Genomic DNA, 19578 nt, shown 5'->3' on the forward strand with positions numbered 1-19578 from the left:
GTTTAACAAGAGAAAAAGACACTATAAACAAATATATTCACATGGCACAAATAGTGTCATGAGAGAGTTGTGCAAAATTTTGTGGGAATAGTGATAAAGACATAACTTAATCTGGAGAGTAGGGAAGTGACACTTGAGAAAGTGGCTTTTAAACTAAGGACTGAAGAATGGTTAGGAATCTGCCAATCAAAGGAATAGCTTTCAAAGCTTAGCAACAGAGAGCTTGGTCATGTTCAAGGAACTTAAAAAGCTGGTATGGTTCTAAGGGCAGAAAATGCTTGGGGATAAAAATGGGTATGCAAAATGGGCTTAGGAGGCCCTTTCAAGCTGTCCAAATGACAAGTGATAGTGGTTTGGTGTACAGTTGGTGGCATTTATACTATAATTGGACAGATTTTAAGAGTTTTTTAAAAAGTAGAATTCAAAGGTTTGATTGTTGATTGAATAGGTGTGAGAGGTAAAAGAATGGGAATGATCTGGGATGACTCGTGAGTTTCTTCCAAGAGCAACTGACTGATAGTAACATTTACTGAGTTAGGCAACACTGGCATAAGAATAGGATTTGGTGTTGGCAGGGGAAGAGAAAAGAAGCTCGTAAGATCAGGTTTGAAAACCTTGGGTATCAGAGCCATTTCAATGGAATGGATTAGGAAGAAGCCATCTTGGGATGGTCGAAAAGTAAATGGGTGATGAATGAAGAAGTAGAGACAGTGTGCTGTGAAGGGAATATGGAGTTGAGGGAAGGGATTTTCAGATAAGAAATATCTGAAGAGATAGATGAAGATGAAGGTACTTGATAGCTTTGGTGATGGGAAGCTGAGGAAATTTCTGATAGTTTCTTTTCTCTTTAAGTAAAAGTGCTAAGAATGAAAAAGATCTCAGGAAGTGTGGCCAAGATTGGACATTTGAAATCCTTTATAACATAGAGTGAGAAGAACACTGTAAGGTTGTCAGTATAGCTGAAGGTCCTGTTGAAGTTGATGATCATGAATTGGTATTAGTAGTAGTAGCAAGTTTCTTTTTCAGTGGCATTCAACTTCGCACATATAGGCACTGGAAGCCGTTTTCATTCAATGTTAGGATTTTATCAGGGGTTATAACAAAGTACAGAGAGGCAAAGGAGTTTAGGGTATTTGCAAGGAGTGACTGAAACTATAAACTTAAGACTCTACTAAGCTAAATGGGGAGAGAATTTTATTAAGGAAGAGGTTGATCTGAAGAAAACTGAGAAATCAATGGACTGGAGGGTCACATGAGGTTGAACAACAATTGTAGTGAAGTACTTGAGCAAAATCTTTGGAAAAATAAGAGGCTGTGATCAAAGAATGGGATATTTGAATTAGAGATTTTTAGATTTAGAATAGATGAGGTTATGACAGTAGTAGTAGCAACAGAGTGAAGTAGAATGACAATTAGAAATGAAGAAGCCAAAAAGTGAAATAAATCAGACAGAGAAAGAAAAATACCATGTGATTTCATTTGTATGTGGAATCTGAAACCAAAACAAATAAGCAAATGAAAAGCAGAAACAGACACATATATACAGAGAACAAACTGATGGTTGCCAGGGGGTCGGGCAGTACAGGGATGGGCATAATGGGTGAAGGGGATACAGGCTTCCAGTTCTGGAATAAACATCTCATGCGGATAAAATGGAATATAGTCATTGGTACTGTAATGGCATTGTATGGTGCCAGATGGTAGCTACACTTGGGGTGAGCATAGCACAACATATAAACTTATTCAGTCACTATATTTTACACCTGAAACTAATGTAACAATTTAAAAACAGTTTAAAAAAGAGGGAATGAAGAAACCAAGAAATGTGAGAGTGTTGTTTAATCCTCTTAGCAGTCCTTTGAAGAAGATTTTTATTTTGCAAATGAAGAAACTGAAGTTAGAAACCGAGTTAAGTAGCATGTTGAAAGTTACAGAGAAAAGCTAGTGCTTAAATCCATCCTTGTCTGACATTAGGGCCATTTTTTAAAATTACTTAGTGTGAAAACAGTAAACAGTTGCTGATAATTGGTTTTTGATTGACTGAGATGAATTTATTTGGGTTAGTACATAAAAATTACATGAGAGGAACTACATTCCCTAAGGACAATTACTTTAGCAATTGAAGTATTAAGAAAACAGAGATTTGTACTCCTCATTTATTCCAAAATGAGTTATTGAAAGAAATTTAGTACTGTTATTATTGAGGACCCACTTTATGTCAGGCATTATCCAGGCACTAGGGCTACCGAAGATGAATTAAGTTTGGTCTTTGTAATTGAGACTCAATAGGTTTCACACATCTAGAGAAGTTTAGGTGTAGTTCAGCATCATAGCACGGAAAATGGGCTAGATTGGAGTTATAGAATCTTTCAAGGAAAGAAAAATACTGTTTCCTATGTTTCTGGAAATAGTGGACAAAATCATTTCTTTTTTTTTTAGTGGAAAAAATAACTTTTTTTTTTTTTTAATGTTTATTTATTTTTGAGAGAGAGACAGAGCATGAGTGGAGGAGGGGCAGAGAGAGAGGGAGACACAGAATCCAAAGCAGGCTCCAGGCTCTCAGCTGTCAGCACAGAGCCCGATGCGGGGCTGGAACTCACGGACCGTGAGATCATGACCTGAGCCGAAGTCGGACGCCTAACCGACTGAGCCACCCAGGTGCCCCATAGTGGAAAAAATAACTTCTTAAAGTCATTTCCAAACCTTTGACTTTATTTCCTATTCCAATTGTGATAGTAAGTGTTGTAATAAAATGTAGCATGCTAGAAGCCATAAATGTTATTTTATTTTGATGGCTTATTTTTTTATATAACTTAGGAAATTCACCAGGAGAATCAATTAGCACCAAAGTGGAAACAAATCAGACAAGGGGTTCTTTGTCTCCAGAGCCAGCCCACTTGCTCTCTTCACTTTCCTCATTTCAGCCAAAAGTATTTACTCAACTGCAGGTAGGTAGCCAGTGAAATAAACAAATTTGGAGCCTTTCCCTTTCTTCCTCAATCTCTCCTCTTCTAGGTATTTTATAGAATTGTTATAGAATCGTAATAATGATCAAAGATGTTTTTATTATTAATTTCCTGACTTTTTGTATCTTGATATAAGATAATTTAAACAATACATTTTGAAAAAGTTGGAGTTGACCATGCATGCAATAAAATTTAGTTGTACTACTATTCCTTTGATTCTTGTTTCTGTCCTCAATATTTGTTAGTAACTGTACCATTATATTTTATTCTAATTGTTTGTGAAAAGAATAATATATCCTATGAAAAAATTATACTTAGTAAATTTAAACATTGATGTAACTCTTTTCGGTTTAAAAGGGTTTGCAGTTGCAACCAAGATTCACTTCTCCTGATGGATCACCGACTCTGATATCAGTAAATAACCACCCTTCCTCCAGTCCTTCAAGACTTCTGGACTCATTAGAAAGTACTGTAATGAATAATAATTCTCTACTGCTTGGTCAAAGTCATAGCCTTCAAACAGATACATGCCTGACCCCAAACAATAGCATTATTACCTCTACCATGGGTAACCTTCCAGGACCAGATCAAAATCTAGCTGCAATGGACCAGCTGGTGCAAGTTGGAGATGTTGAGGATACAGAGAATATGGAAGGAAGTGTTCATCGGATTCTGTTGGGAAATGTGCAAACCATCCCAATACAAATTATAGATAACCACCCAGCTATTAGTAAGTTAAAAGCAACTTGTGATTTTATTTTTTTTAACCTTCATGGACTATCAGTGCTATTGTTTTTAATTTAAATTTGAGTTAGTTAACAGTGTAGTATTGGTTTCAGAAGTAGAATCCAATAATTCATCACTTCCATATAACACCCAGTGCTCATCCCAGTAAGTACCCTCCTTAATGCCCATCATGCATTTAGCCTATACCCCCACCTACCTCCCCTCCAGCAACACTCTGTTCTCTGTATTTAAGAGTCTCTTATGATTTCCCTCCTTCTTTGTTTTTATCTTATTTTTTCTTCCCTTCCCCTGTGTTCATATGTTGTTTTTTAAATTCCACAAATGAGTGAAATCATATGATACTTGTCTTTCTCTGACTTATTTCACTTAGCATAATACACTAGAGTTTCATCCACATTGTTGCAAATGGCAAGATTTCGTTCTTTATGATTGCCGAGTAATATTCCATTGTATCGTTACTATTACACTACAGAAAAAAACTGTCATTTCTACTCAGGGGTTTATAATACATAAGTTGATAAAGTAAAACTACCAGAAAAAGGGAAAAATGTCAAGAGCATAATAATTTTTAAACTTTAAAAATTTTTTTGTCTCTAGCAAAGTTATTCATTCTCTGATCACCTCAGTTTACATGGAAAATCTGTGGTGATATGAAATCAGAGGGTCATTTTAGAATGTATGAAAAAAATGAGAAACTTCAAAAGGAAAAGATTTAGTGTAAAGGTTATTACAGAAAATTTGTTAAAAGGAAAAATGGGATGGGGTGGGCAGCTATAAAATTTTTAAAATTTTGAGTTCTAGACTTAAATACAGAGTTCTGTAGAAATTGAAAGGAAACTAGTTAAGTCTTAAGGACTTAACTTAATCCAAGACTTTGTTACATTCACTTTGTAACAAACCCAGTCAACCTAGTAATAAATTCTAACTCCTACTTGACCTGTGTCACTTCCATTCACACAGATTGTTCTGGATTGGGCACTTTTGTGGGAAAAGATTTGCATTTTGCTTTGAAGAACATAAATTTTCATAGAAATTATCCTTAGAACATACAAAGTATTTACTTTCTATTCTTAGTCATCATTATTTTGGGTAAGGAAAAGTATAAAATACTTCCTTCCAGAAAAGAATCATTATATTTTAAATTTATTGGAAACATTACTTTTAAGAAAATTTATCCAGAGGGCTGTGACAATAGATGAGAAGGAAAAGGAATATATGGAGACGAATCCTCACAACCGCATGAAATAGTTGATGATGTCCCCATGCTACAGATAGGGAGACCAAGGCTCAGGAAGGTTAAGTAATTGCCTAAAGTGATAGAGCAGAGATTTAAACCCAGATCTATCTGCCTCAAAAGTTTCTTTACATTCTAACATGCTTCCTCCCTCTGTGTTGTACCAAGATATTTCTGAGAGCTCTAATTCAGATTGCTTTAAAGGAGACCCTCTTTGGATCTGAACCTGCATGATTTATCAAGTTAGATCATGATCTGAGGGACTCCCTCACCTGCATATGAATTCTCAGGGTCACTCAAATCCATCTTCTATTGGTTTTCTCTATGGTGTGGGCTAAACTCTCCCAATACACTCACATGTGACAAGCATTAGGTGTGTTCAGCACACTTTCCAGAGCAAATTTTGGTCCCCTTAATCTCAGTTCCCTGTAGCAATGGAAAAACTGATATCCCTGAAAAAGAAAAAGATTTCATCTTAGATATCCCACCTGCCTGTTCAAGATAATAGTGTTTCTGGTATGCTACATTCTGATTAATTTGGTCATAAGTACTTTATTTAAAATCAGAATGGTAAGTGCATTATGCAGTGTTTCAAGTAAGCAAACACATAACTTATGTAGGTAAGTCAGAGCTATCCATTAAGATGTGGCATATTTTTTTCTAACGTACTAATGTAGTGGAGTTTCTTTAAGGAGGGAAAATTTTCCTTGATATATGATCACATATGGAAACCATATGGGGGTAGTAACATATTGGTAAATTTGTAATATATATGCCTGCTCTTTGCAGAACATCATTTTCAAATAATGGGAGGCTTCCTGACTTTTATTCACACATATTTTTATTAAAGGCAATTAAGTTTATTTTTAAAAAATTCTTTAAGTTATTTATTTATTCTGAGAGATAAAGAAAGCATGAATAGGAGGGGGGCAGAGAGAAAGGGAGAGAGAGGATCCCAAGCAGGCTCCACACTGCCAGTGTGGAGCTTGATGTGGGGCTTGAATTCACGAACCGAGAGATTGTGACCTGAGCAAAAGTTCAATGCTCAACTGACTAAACCACCCAGGCGCCCAGAGGCAATTAAGTTTAAATATGAAATACTCCTCATAATTTTATAAAATCATGGACTGCTTTTTTGTCAAAGTATCTTTAGAAGAAAATAACTATGATTTTCTTAGTCTCTTCTTTTTTTCACTACCAGAAGCATTAAATAATTTTTTTTTTACTTTTCAACATTTAATTTTCTATTCTTTTTCTTTTAGTTTTTTTATTGAAGTTTAGTTGACACACACTGTTACATTAATTTAAGGTGTACATATACTGAAAGAATTATGAATGACTATTAAGATATCAGAAGTACTGAGTTCTCAAATACACTGCTTTTCAGAAAACGACTATTTTTTGCTTTGCCTCTAAATTCATATAAAGATTTCAGTGTTATAAGTTACATTAACCTTTAGGGTTTTTCTTTTATGTTTGGTTTTAAAGTTGGAGAAAATCCAGAAGGTACCGTTTCTGTGAACCAAGTTAAGCAAGAACCCAAAGAACCAGCATTGTCTATGGAAGCAAAAAAAAATTTGGACTGTAAGAAATTACCTACTACATAAATTATTGAAGCTTTTCAGAATTTACAACTTGGGTGACTTATAATGTCATAAAAAAAGAAGGTGAATATTATCAAAGCGCAGCATTGTGATAAGTGAACTGAAGACCGGTTCAATGAGCAACTTTGATTTAAAACCGATGTTTGTTGCCAAGTCCATATTTTTGGAACCTATTTTATTCCTCTTATTTTGTATAATTCTTACGCTTTTTGATTATCTGATAAGGCCAGTATTTCCAAAGATCATCTGAACTTACCCATGACAGTATAGTCTGAACACAAATAGTTACCTAACTAATCCCTTGGAAATATCTGATTTGGGTTCTGAAAAGACAAACAAGAACAACAACAAAAATAGTGTGTGAGTTTGTGTGTGTGTGAGTGTGTGTATGTGTGTTGACTTTTTTTAAAGTTATAAAAGAGATTATTTCCTCTTTAAAGTTGTGAAGAAATTCTTTAAATTAGCACAGGGGAGAGAATATTTGTAGTCTGTCTCATTAGGAAAGATAAAACCATAGTAGATTTTACATCATAACATAAAGCTCAGTATTCACATCTGTGGAAACTGCAATTGCATTTTGGCTTCTTCCATTATAATTTTTATACTTATAACTACAAACCAATAGCATACTAATAGTTATCTAGTAGAAATTTAAAATGTCTTGGTAAGTACTTAGAGTTTTAATTTGAATTAATCAGATAAGCAACAGAAATAAATGTATATTGCATGGATTTATATAGTATTTTAGGTAAAACACTACATGTGGATAGAAAACTATAGAAATTGAGAGAATTCAGAAAGAATAATAAACTTCCCTGGTGTTGACAGATAATTTGAGGAACTTTTTGATATCCACAAAAGATTTTTTTTTTTTCCTACTTTGTATTGAAGATTCAGCTCTGGTTAGAAAATAATTTGAGTTGTATTTATTTTTCTATGCCAGAACTCTTACTGAATTAGTGGTATTAGAATTTATAGTATTTCAAGGTAAGTATTTGTAGTTTAAAATTTAGTTCATATTTAAAACAACTGATGTGTTATATTTGCTTGCTGAGTAAGTATATTTACTTGAAATACTGAATAAGTACTAATCACTGTATTCGTTATAAGCTTTTGTTTTCTGGAAGGTTGGTGAACTAGAAATGTCAATTATAAGCTGTCAAGAAATGAATTTAAAGGTTTTTTTCACCCCAGGGACCGTTTGTGGGTATATTTAAACTTTATTTAAAAGTAATAAGGATTTCAAATGGATATTAATATTTATATTCAAAGTATATGGAATGTAATATGAAATTTAACCTTAATATTTTACATGACTGAATCCTTTTTGGCTTTTCTAAAGTCCAGTCTCCCATTCTTAATTCACTTTAATTGTTGCAAGTATACAACATGTACCTAAGTAAAGCATTGTTAAATTAGACGTGAGTGGAACTCTTAAAAATCCGTGCTCTTTAGATTTATACCCTATTTAATATAAAATTTATTATTTATACCCCTATTTAATACAAAGTTGATATTTAGTTACATATATGATTTTTAATTAGAATAGCTTTTCTTTTTCCTAAGAACTGGAAATATTTGATATCAGCATTTCAGAGGCAGTCTGCCAAATGTGATTATGTTACTCTAAGTTAAACATAGCTCTTAGTTACCTCAAACCCAGCTTTCTCGTAGTCTGTGTGTACGTAAAGGGTATAAGTCTGAATTTATAGTTTTATTGCATTTGTAGGTAATATTCTTTTAATTTATTATTTCTAATTTTTATGGAAACTTTTTTTCAGGATTTTAAATAATATTGACTTTTCATTAATGGCAATAGCTTATTATTAAATATTTTACCAATTGAACTATATTCCTTTGGAGACATTCTTTTCTTTTTTGATGTTGAGTTGCTAAGGAGAAATGCTTGTTAAGATACAAACTCTAGTCAGTTACCTGTGAGGATAAGAGATGTTAGAGAGTTCAGACTTTGGCATTTGAACAAGAATAAAATATAGTTTTAAAATATTTCTCTCACTTCATTCTATGTGAATGTCTCTTTCTGGTACTGTTTTTTTCATTAGGAGGAGGAAAGTTACAGTGCATCCTTCCCACAAACAAAAAACAAAATTAAAAAAGAGCATGAAGGAAGGTTTAAATCCCTAATTGTATACTCTTTTGGTTTTTAGGTAGAAACTGGAACTATCAATATTTTCATGTAAGTATTTCAATGAGTAGCTCTTTAAAAATGGTTTCTAAATTTTTAAAAATTCATTTCCCCTCTAAGTGCATGTTCAGTCACAGTATATCAGTATTGTATTTTAAGGGTGCTTAGCATCGCTTTTATAAAAGTGTGTTTACATATTTTAAATATTTGATTAATTTTTAAATGCACAGGGTGTTAAATACAAGTGCATAAAATTTTCAGTATCTATATTTGGCATTCTCCTAACAGCTCTACAGCAAAGTTTGATATATGCTCTTTTGTGTCATGTATTACAAGGTGTAATATCTGTAGTAGTAAGTTGGACATTCAAAATAAGCAGTTAGAAATTTATAATTACAGTTGAGCTTTTTTCATCATTGTAGTTTTCATGTTCCAAAGCCTCCCAGTGAATTTTATATATGCTACAGTGAATTATAGATAAACACCACCATGGTGGGCTTTTCCCTCAATAATAATTTTCTCCACAAGCAGTTAACATGCTTAAAAGAAAAAGTTTTTACATGAAGTACCTTGTCTTATCCAAGGTAAATGTTTTCTAAAAGTCACAAAAATGGTAGAAAATGGGATCTGGTCCGCATTAGAGTTTCTAATTTTGAGGCCCACCAGCTTGTGTTTCATCTTTACATCCTGTCAAAGTACTTAATCATGTGAGTATGAGAAAGATGTCATTTAATTTGTACCAGGTTTTTTAAAAAGTTTTAAAATGTGTGTGTGTGTGTATATACATATATATATATATTGTAACAATGTATAGTGTCTTTGTTATAATGTAATTTTTTCATTAAAAGAATCCTGTGGTTTTTTTTCTTAAATTTGTTAGTTTTCTTTTTAATACTTTTTCTGGGGATAGTGGTAGTTTTGTTCATCTTTAAGATGCTGAATAAACACCTTAAATACCTGAGAACTTTGGCTAGAGATTTATGTTCAGTTTGGAACCTGAAAGTTTTTCAGCATAACTACCAGTAACTCCTATTATCATTACATTAGGTGTATATACACATTTAGTACTCTCAGCTCAGCCAACCATCAACATTTTAAAACAATCCCTGTAATATTAGTAATTCTTTTTTTCTCACATCTTGACACTGGACATCTTTAAGTACAGCTTTATATTTTTGGTGTAATGACAGAAGTATGTGATTTAAAAAGGAGAGATCATTAATGTTTTTCCTCTTTGCTTCTTTTGCTTTATTCCTCCCTGCCTATTTTATGGGACCATAGAAAATCTGACTCTCTCCAGAAGGGGCACTCTATTAACTATTCCCCATCAGCTAATTTAGGCTTTAGACATTTTGATTGGTGTATTGCTTTGATCTAAGTATCAGTAATTCTACTTAATTTAGTTGTAATGGCAAAGCCTTAGTGTAATATTGCCAAATACATGTTAGCTATGAATATAATCATTAAATACAAATATTCATTGCTCATTGAATTCTTTAAAATTCAGGAATAAATCAGAATTAAAGAAAAATTCACTAAGGGATTCTAAATTTTAAAAAAATGTTAACGTTTATTCATTTTTGAGAAAGACAATGCGAGCAGGGGAGGGGCAGAGAAAGAGGAAGACACAGAATCTGAAGCAGGCTCCAGGCTCTGAGCTGTCAGCACAGTGCCTGATGCAGGGCTTGAACTCACGAACCGTGAAATTATGACTTCAGCAGAAGTTGGACGCTTAACCAACTGAGCCACCCACGTGCCCCTAAGGAATTCTAACTTTGATTCATTAGAAAAATAAATAGTATGGTTAATATTGAAAACCTTTGAAAATATTATATGGGTACAAACTTGCAATTAGTAAATACATCCTGGAATTCTAATGTATGGCCTGGTAATTATAGTCAATAATACTGCATTATAAAATTCAGAATTGCTCAGAGACTACATCTAAATTGTTCTCACCACAAAAAGGAAAGAATAATTCTGTGTCATGATAGTGATGTTAATTAACACTATGGTGGTAATTATATTGCAAAATATAAATTACCTAATTGACATATTGTATACCTTAAACTTAATGTTATATGTCAATCATATCTCAAGAAAATAAAGAATTCTAAAACTACAGTACAAAGTAGGAATCAGATACCAGCAGAGGGTTTTAAAAATATTTTTATTGAGGTATAATTGATATACAACAAACTGTACATATTTAAAGTGTACAATTTAATAAGTTTGGATAAATGTATACATCTATGAAAGCATCACCACAGTTGAGGTAATGAACATATCCATCACCTCCAAAAGATTCCTAATGCCTCTTAGTAATCCCCTTCTCTCCCTGCCTCCCACTCACACTTCACCATTCCCAAACAACTACTGATTTGCTTTCTGTCATTAGAGATCAATTTGCTTTGTCTATAATTTTATAAAAATCATATAGTATGAACCTTTTTATATATGACTTTTGTAACTCAGCATATATGAGTTGCAAATGTTGCATATGTTTTTTTTTTTTTTAAGTTCATTTTGAGAGAGACGGAGACAATGTGAGTGAGGGGGGCGGGGAGGAAGACCAAGAATCCCACGCAGGCTTCACACTGTCAGCACAGAGCCCCAAGTGGGGCTTGAACTCATGAAAGCATGAGATCATGACCTGAGCAGAAACCAAGAGTCAGACACTTAACCAACTGAGCCACCCAGGCACCCCCTGTCACTCAGCATAGTTATTTTCAGATTCATCTGTGTCGCAAGATGTCTGAATAGTCCGTTCCTTTTTACTGCTGAATAGTATTCTGTTGTATGAATATTCCATAATTTGCTTATCCTGTTGATGGACAGCTGGGTTGTTTACAGTTCTTGGCTATTACAAATAAAGTTGCTATGAACATTTGTATAAAAGTCTTTGTATGAACTTATGATGCTTTCATTTCTCTTGAGTAAATATCTAGGAGAGGAATAGCTGGGTCATATGGTAGGTATATATTTAACTTTTTAAGAAACTCTCAAATGGTTTTTCCAATGTGATTGTACCCCTTTACGATCCTGTCAGTAGTGTATGAGAGTTCCAGCCAATGCTTGGTATGGACAGGCTTTTGATATTGTAAGCATATTACAATGCTGTGTAGTCTAGTAGTATCTCATTGTGGTTTTAACTTCCAGTTCTACAATCACCAATGCTGTTAAACATCTTTTCATGAGTTATTTGCCATCTGTATATTTTCTTTAGTGAAGTGTCTGCTTGGATCTTTATCTCATTTTTAAATGAAAATGTTTTCTTCTTATAGAGGTTTAAAAAGTATATTCTAGATATAAGTCCATTTTAGAAATGTTATTTACAAGAATTTTCACCTGATCTGTAGCTTATCTTTTCACCTTCTTAACAGAATCTTTCAAAGAGTAGAAGATCAGAAGTTCTTATTGTGATTAAGTCCAGTGTACCTTTTCCCCCCTTTACGGATCATACTTCTGTGTTGTATCTAAAAGACCTTTGCCTAATCCAAGATTAGATTTTCTCCTGTTTTCATCTAAGAAATTTTATAACTTTTGAGTTTACATGTAGGTGCATGATCTATTTTGAGTTAATTTTTATATACATAATACAAGACTTTTTTTTGGCATATGAATATCCAGTTGTTTCAGCGCCATTTTCTGAAAGGACTATTTTTCTATTGAATTAAATTTATACCATTGATGAAAAATCCACTAATCACATACATATAGGTGAATTTCTGGACTCTGTTCTTTTTCATTGATTTATTGTTTATCTCCATGGTCTCAACCAGGGCAATTTTGCCTCTAAAAAACATGGGGCAAAGTCTGGAGACAGTTTAAATTCTCATAGCTAGGGAGATATTGATTTGTGATAGAAGCCAGAGCTTCTCTTCAACATTGTACAATGCATAGGACAGCCTGAACAACAAAGAATTATCTGGCCCAAAATGTCTGTAGTACTGAGACTGAGAAGCTCTGGTCCCTCTTGATGCCAATACCACTGTCTTGATTACTATAGCTTTATAATAAATCTTGAAGTCAGGTAATAAAGTCTTTGAACCTTATTCTTCCTTTCAACTTTGTTTTGGCTATTCTTAGTTCTTTGTTTTTCCATGTGAATTTTAGAATCACCTGATCAGTTTCTTTTTTTAAAAAAACCTGATGGGATTTTGATTGGGATCATGTAGAATATTATAGATCAATTTGGGGATAATTGAAATCTTAATATTGATACTTTGTTTTTTTCTCTGCAATGTTTTAGAGTTTTTAACGTATAGGTCTCACATGTCTTTTATCAGATTTATCACTAAGAAGTTATAAATGACATTGTTTTTTAATTTCAATGTCTTATTTTTGCATTAATATAGAAATACAGTTGATTTTTTATATGGATCTTCTATCTTGCAACCTTGGTAGCTCATTTATTAGTTTTCATAGCTTTTTGGTAGATTCTTTTAGATTTTCTACGTTGACAGTTATGCTATTTTACATCTTCTTTTCCAATCTGGATGGCTTATATTTCTTTTTCTCAACTGTTATACTGACTAGAACCTAGAGTACAATTTTGATTAGAATGGCTTAGGGTAGACATCCTTGCCTTGTTTCTGATTTTAGGGGAAAAACATTTAGTCTTTCACTGTTATGGTGTTAACCATAAGTTTTGTATATGTCCTTTGTCAAATTGAATGAGATTCTTTCTGTTCTTAGCTTATTGAGAATTTTTATTAGGAATGGATATTTGATTTTGTCAGGTGCTTTTCCTGTGTATATTGATACGATCATTTTCTTTTTTTTAGTCTCTCAATATGTTAAGATTTGATTAAATTTTGAAGGGTAAAGGCCTTGTATTCTTGCATTCCTGGAGTAAATCATACTTGTTCATCAGGATGCATTATCCTGTTTTACATATTTTACATATTTCACAAATGTTGGGTTTCATTTGCATTTAATGTTATTATTGAAATGGTTGTGTTTATGTCTTCCCTTCTATCTTTCTATTTGTTCCATCTGTACTTTGTTGTCTTTTTCTGTCCTTTGGTGAAATTGCCCTTTTTTTATGATTCAATTTTACCTCCTTTATTGACTTGTTAGCTAATTATTGCTTTAGTGTTTATGCTGTACATCTTTAACTATCCCAGTCTACCTTCAAGTAGTATTCCATCATTTAACATGCAGTATAAGAATCTTACAATAATAGGGGCGCCTGGGTGGCGCAGTCGGTTGGGCGTCCGACTTCAGCCGGGTCACGATCTCGCGGTCCGTGGGTTCGTGCCCCGCGTCGGGCTCTGGGCTGATGGCTCGGAGCCTGGAGCCTGTTTCTGATTCTGTGTCTCCCTCTCTCTCTGCCCCTCCCCCGTTCATGCTCTGTCTCTCTCTGTCCCAAAAATAAATAAAGAAAAAAAAAAAAAAAAAAAAAAAAAAAAAGAATCTTACAATAATATACTCACATCTTTCCCCTTCTTTGTGCTATTGTGGCCACACATTTTATTTCTATATAGATTACAAACCTGACAATGCATTGTTACTATTTACACTTTAAATAATCAGTTATCTTGTATATATTATTTTTATATATTTTCCTGCTTTTTTGCATTTCTGGTAACTTTTGATTGGATGTCAGACATAACTTTCACCTTTTTCGAGTGCTGGATATTTTTGTATTCTTATAAATATTCTTGAGTTTTGTTCTGGGACACAATTGAGTTTTTTGGAAACAGATTATTCCTTTAATGTTTGCTTTTAAGCTTTGCTAGGTAGGACCAAGCAGCATTTAATCTAGTGTTAATTTTGTCTCACTATTGAGGCAAATCCCTTCTGAGTACATTTCTTTTGAACTAATGAGGTTTTCTACTCTGGCTGGTGGAAGAGGTATTCTTCTGAACCCTATGAACCTTAGAGGGTTGTTCCCAAATCCTTTCAGGTTGTTCTTTTCCCTAGTCTCAAGTAATTTCCTTATACTCATGCACTGATCATTAGTATTTTGAATGCTAGGGAGAGAACTTCTGCAGATCTCTGGAGTTTTCTATATAGCTCTCTCTTCTCCAGCACTTTGTCCTACAAATTTTAGCTGCTTTGGCCTTCCTCGATTCCAAGTTTTATCTCCTCTGCCCTGAGAGGTTCTGCCTGGTTTTCTACCCCATGTGCCACAGCCTGGAATCTCTTTGGACAGCTCTCTGGGATAACATAGGCCTCATCTCATCTGTTTTGTATCTCTCAGGGATCACTGTCCTCTCTCATCATGTGTAACATTTTGAGAATCATTGTTTCATATATTTTATCCAATTTTATAGTTGTTTCAGGCAGGAGGATAAATCTGGTTGCTTTTACTCCAGCTTGACTAGATACAGAAGTTCTCCAGACAATGTTGATGCCATGTCACGTTTGGGTTTCTGCAGGAGCAGTAGAGTTGGGAGAATAAGTAGGAGGTTATGAGGGAAGCACAAGGATAGATTTACAAGATGGAGTAAGGTACAACAAATCTGAGTGAGACAAGTAGGTATATAATTGTGGAATTTAGGGTATAGGATTGGTCCAAAGTAATCTCCAGAACTGTCTGATTGTATAAGGACCACCTTTGATAGTATAGTTTCCAGTCTCCACTGCCATGGCTCCACCACTCATGATTCAGCCTTCTTTAGGATGTAGGCCATGTAAGATACCAAAATGAATGATTTAAAAGTTACCTTACTGGAACGTAGTGTCTATTACATGAGATATATAACTTTATACAAGATAGAAAATGGTAAATTTGAGGGGTGCCTGGGTGGCCCTGTTGGTTGAGTGTCCGACTTTTGCTTTTGGCTCAAGTCATGATCTCACAGTTTGTGGGATCAAGCCCCATGTTGGGCTCCACATTGACAGCATGGAGCCTGCTTGGGATTCTCTCCCCCTCTCTGTGCCCCTTCCCCATGCTCACACATATTAACACATGAGCATACTCTCTCTAAGTAAATAAACTTAAAAAGAAAATGGTTAATTTGATCATAGGAATATGGATAAAATTATATGAGTGAAGCAGAAGATGGGACACCTTGGTGGCTCAGTTGAACATCCCACTCATGATTTTAGCTCAGGTCATGATCCCAGGGTCATGGGATCAAGCCCCATGTTGAGCTCACACTGAGTGTGGGGTCTGCTTAAGATTCTCTCTCTCTCCCTCTGCCCCTGTCTCCTGCTTGTGCTCTCTCTTTCTCTCTCAAATAAAAATAAAATAAAATAATTAAGAAGAAGGTGACGACATTACTTACAAGGAAGAGAACTGACATTTCAGTAAACACCAGACATTGTACTTGGTGCTTTACATTGTTTGGTTAAAGCACTTGGCATTTCACCTGGCATAAATAGTTTCTTATTATTGTAGCTTGGACTGGTGGTTAAGAGCCCGTGCTCTGAAGTCAGACAGATTGGAATCCCACTTCCTCTTTATTAGCTGTGTAACTTTGGACAAATTACTTGAACTCTCAGTTTTTAGTATTTTTCTTTCCTCTGAACGAATGGTAGTAGTAGCTACTTAATTGAACTGTTATGAGGGTTTAATGAGTTAACCTATGTTGAAATCTTAGAATCTGTAACAGGCCACTCAGTATATGTTCCTTTTTATAATTAATATTAACAAGGAAATTTTAAATGCTGAAAGGTAAACATTATCCTTATTCTCAAAGTGATGTGTCTGTTAGGTAGCATCTTTGGCTGTGTGCAACAGAGACATGATTATGGTGGTTTAACCAAATAAAGAGATCTTATTTTTTTATGAAACCAAATCTGAGGACATTCTCACCAGGGATGTATGGTGGTTCCATAGGCTACCAGGAACACAGCAACCTTTAATATTTTCATATAAGCATCTCTAATGTGACTTTAATCTACATACTTGTTGCTTTTTTGTCCATGGTGGTGGTTCCACCTCCAGCATTGATCAGAGTTCAGACAAGAAGAATGGAATGAGCAAAGGGCCTGTGCCAGGTGAATAAACCAAAAGTCTTTCTTAGGAGACCCGTCTGCGACTTCCCCTTTTATCTTACTGGTCGGAACTGTTATATGACCACCCTGGTTACAGGGGATGCTAGAAAACGTAATTCTTTTAAAATTTGGGCACCACTCCAAGAAAAAATATATTTTAGTAAGAGAGAATTCACTCAACTATTGCTGAGGCCACTAATGGTGACTCCCACAAATTGGAGAACTATAATTCAGAAATTGAATAACTTGAGGTCATTAAACAACTATTAAGTGATAATATTGGTAGCAAGGTCTGTCCAGTACCATTCCACATTCCTTTTGCCACACAGTCCAGAAAACAAGTGATCTTTTCATTATAGAATCTTTGAGTTGGATCTTTAATGACAGGATATGAACATGAGATTAAAGTGCAGATGTCCAGAATTCAAGGAGCAAGTAGATGGAATTATATAGCTCATTGGGAGTACATTTTAAAGTTCATTTTGATCAGAACTTTAAGATTCAATGAAGGAATGAAGCTGGGATAAAGATTGGAATGGTAAGAGAGGTTAAATGGTAGAAATTCTAGAAGGCCAGACTAAGAATTTTACGTTTTGCTTAGTGTGTGTTACATTTAAAGTCTTATTGAAATGATTCATTAAAGGAGTCCATTGAGTCAAAAAGCTTTCCTAAAATCTGGGTGAAACTTTAAATGTTACAGATTTCTGAAAGTAGATATGATGACCAAATGGAAGTGATAGAGTAATTTTTTGATGACTATAATAAAATTGTATAATAAGTTTCTGGCCGTGACTTGCATCTATAATTGCTTTATAGAAGCTGTTGGGTTTTTTATATTTATATTCTACAAAGACACTCTAAAATCTTAAATATGGACATTCATTCATTCAACAAAACAGACATACTTCCTGCCCTTTTGGAGCTTACAGTCCAGTAGAGGGAGACAGATAATAAAAAATAAACATAGTAAATAAGTATATATAAACATAAGCTCATTATATATATTTGTATGTAAGTAATATATATTATTTATATGTAAGTATACGTATATGTAAGTATATATATATTTGTATGTAAGTATGTTATATGTATATTATACACTTATATATTAGGTTGACAGCCTCCATAAAAATGGAGCAGGGAAAGAGGCAAATATGGGGTTATATGGTAAGAGTTACAATTTTAAATAGGACAACAGAGTGGGCCTCATTGAGAAGATACATGCAAGCAAATTCTTAGAGTAAGAGTCATGCAGATACCGTGCAGAGTAGTGCAGTAAGAGGGAACTGCAGGATTGGGAAGTGCTTGTTGTGCCTGGAGGTCAGCAAGAAGGCTAATGTGCCTGGAGTGGAGTGAGCAAGTGAGAGAGTACTGGGAAATGAGGTCAGAGAGGTAATAGGGAATCAGATCATGTAAGGTCTTACAATCCATCATAAAGATCTTGCCTTTTACTTTGCGTGGAAATGGGAAGCCACAGCATGTTTTGAGCAGAAGAATGACAACATAATATGACTTACCCTTTAAAAGGATCATTTTGGCCATTGTGTTAAGAATACACTTTATAGTTTGTCTCTCTCTACTAAATTATAAAATTCAGGGTTAGGGATCTTTGTCTTTTTTTGCTCATTGATCTATGACAGTGGCAGATGCTTAGAAAATATTTTTGAATGAATGACCATCCACATTTAAGATTTTAGAGTGTCCTTATAGAAAATAAATGGAAAACAACCTAAAGAGAGAAGGGAAAGTTGTCAAGGGGAGAAAATTGCTGAAGAAATGTCTTTGAGTAGCAGAAAGGAGATGGATCTAGTGTTCAAATAAAGGGTTTGACTCTAGATAGGACCATGGATAACTCATCTGTGGGTGGATGACAAGGGAGACTACATGGGTAAAGATGCTACTACTGTACAAGTGACAGTCTATGGAAATCTCTTTTGATTGCTTCAATTTTCTCAGTAAATAAGAAGCCAGGCCCTTAGGTAACTGTGAATATGGGTATGTTGGGGGGAAGTGTGTTGGGGAGAAAAGCTAGTATGAGAGTAATTAGGCAAATGAAATATAGTATTAATGGGTCTACTTGATTAAGGGTTCACTTAAAGTTCATGTCCATCAATTGAAAATCAGATTAGTCAGCATGTTTATGTGTTTTTGTCCAATCATAATCAACAGTGGCTGAGTGTTTATTGAGAATCAGACACTGTGTTACCTGTTGGTTATACAAAAGATTAATAAAACCCAATCCCAGCTCTATGGGGGCTTACAGTGTAGTGGCAGACAGTTTTTTAATCAATTTGTAAAATGGTGTGATAAGTACTATCATTTCAAACAAAGGAAAAAACATTGTAAATCAAAGAAGTTCCAAAGTGAACAATTCAGGTTATGGAAGGAACAACAGATTAGTCTAAGAAGGCAAAATATTGTGAAAGAATCACTTTCAAAGTGTTACTTCCCAGTCTCCAATCAAAAAGGTGTTATGTATAAACTTTGTGTAATTCCAATCAGATCTTCTGCTTTGAAACTTAAACTAGATCCCAGAACTCCTAATTATTGCTCCTCTGATATCCCCTGTGAAATGCTAAGACTATCCAGATAGTATTCTCCCTTACCACAGGAAGCAAAAAACTCAGTTTTGCTTTATCAACAGGTTATTTTGGAGGTATTTTAAAGGAGCCAGCATTTGACGGTCATGGAGGTCTTATCAAAATCTGGTCACCTTGGAAACAGCATGCTTTTCTGAGGCCCTTTGAGCCTCCTACACAGGGTCTCTCCAATAACAGTGGTATAAGGTAAGTTCATGTTGGGTTTGAGCTCTGATTTCTAATTTTTTTATCGAATACTCCAAATGCTTAAGTTTGTTTTGTTTAGTTTGAGAGTAGTGTCTAGGAATAAACTCCATTTATTGATAATGTTTGAAAAACTTTTATTTGGTAG

At 34.4% G+C, this 19578-nt stretch overlaps 1 protein-coding gene across 15 annotated transcripts in view; it reads left to right on the top strand.

Annotated features, from left to right (window-relative positions):
• CARF (calcium responsive transcription factor) overlaps positions 1–19578 on the top strand; it is an 83401-nt gene that overhangs the window by 48406 nt on the left and 15417 nt on the right. For 8 of the 15 annotated variants that reach the window (XM_045480794.1, XM_045480793.1, XM_045480796.1 and 5 more), the window contains 4 exons: positions 2818–2948; positions 3324–3696; positions 6436–6531; positions 19292–19429. In XM_045480794.1, the coding sequence (XP_045336750.1) occupies positions 2818–2948; positions 3324–3696; positions 6436–6531; positions 19292–19429 (738 nt within the window). Of the gene's footprint in view, positions 1–2817; positions 2949–3323; positions 3697–6435; positions 6615–8719; positions 9659–19291; positions 19430–19578 lie in introns of those variants that run through there. The other 7 variants (XR_006713102.1, XM_045480800.1, XR_006713103.1 and 4 more) reach the window with 7 other exon arrangements.

The sequence above is a fragment of the Leopardus geoffroyi genome, chromosome C1 (genome assembly GCF_018350155.1).
Source record: "Leopardus geoffroyi isolate Oge1 chromosome C1, O.geoffroyi_Oge1_pat1.0, whole genome shotgun sequence".
Classification (NCBI taxonomy): Eukaryota; Metazoa; Chordata; class Mammalia; order Carnivora; family Felidae; genus Leopardus; species Leopardus geoffroyi.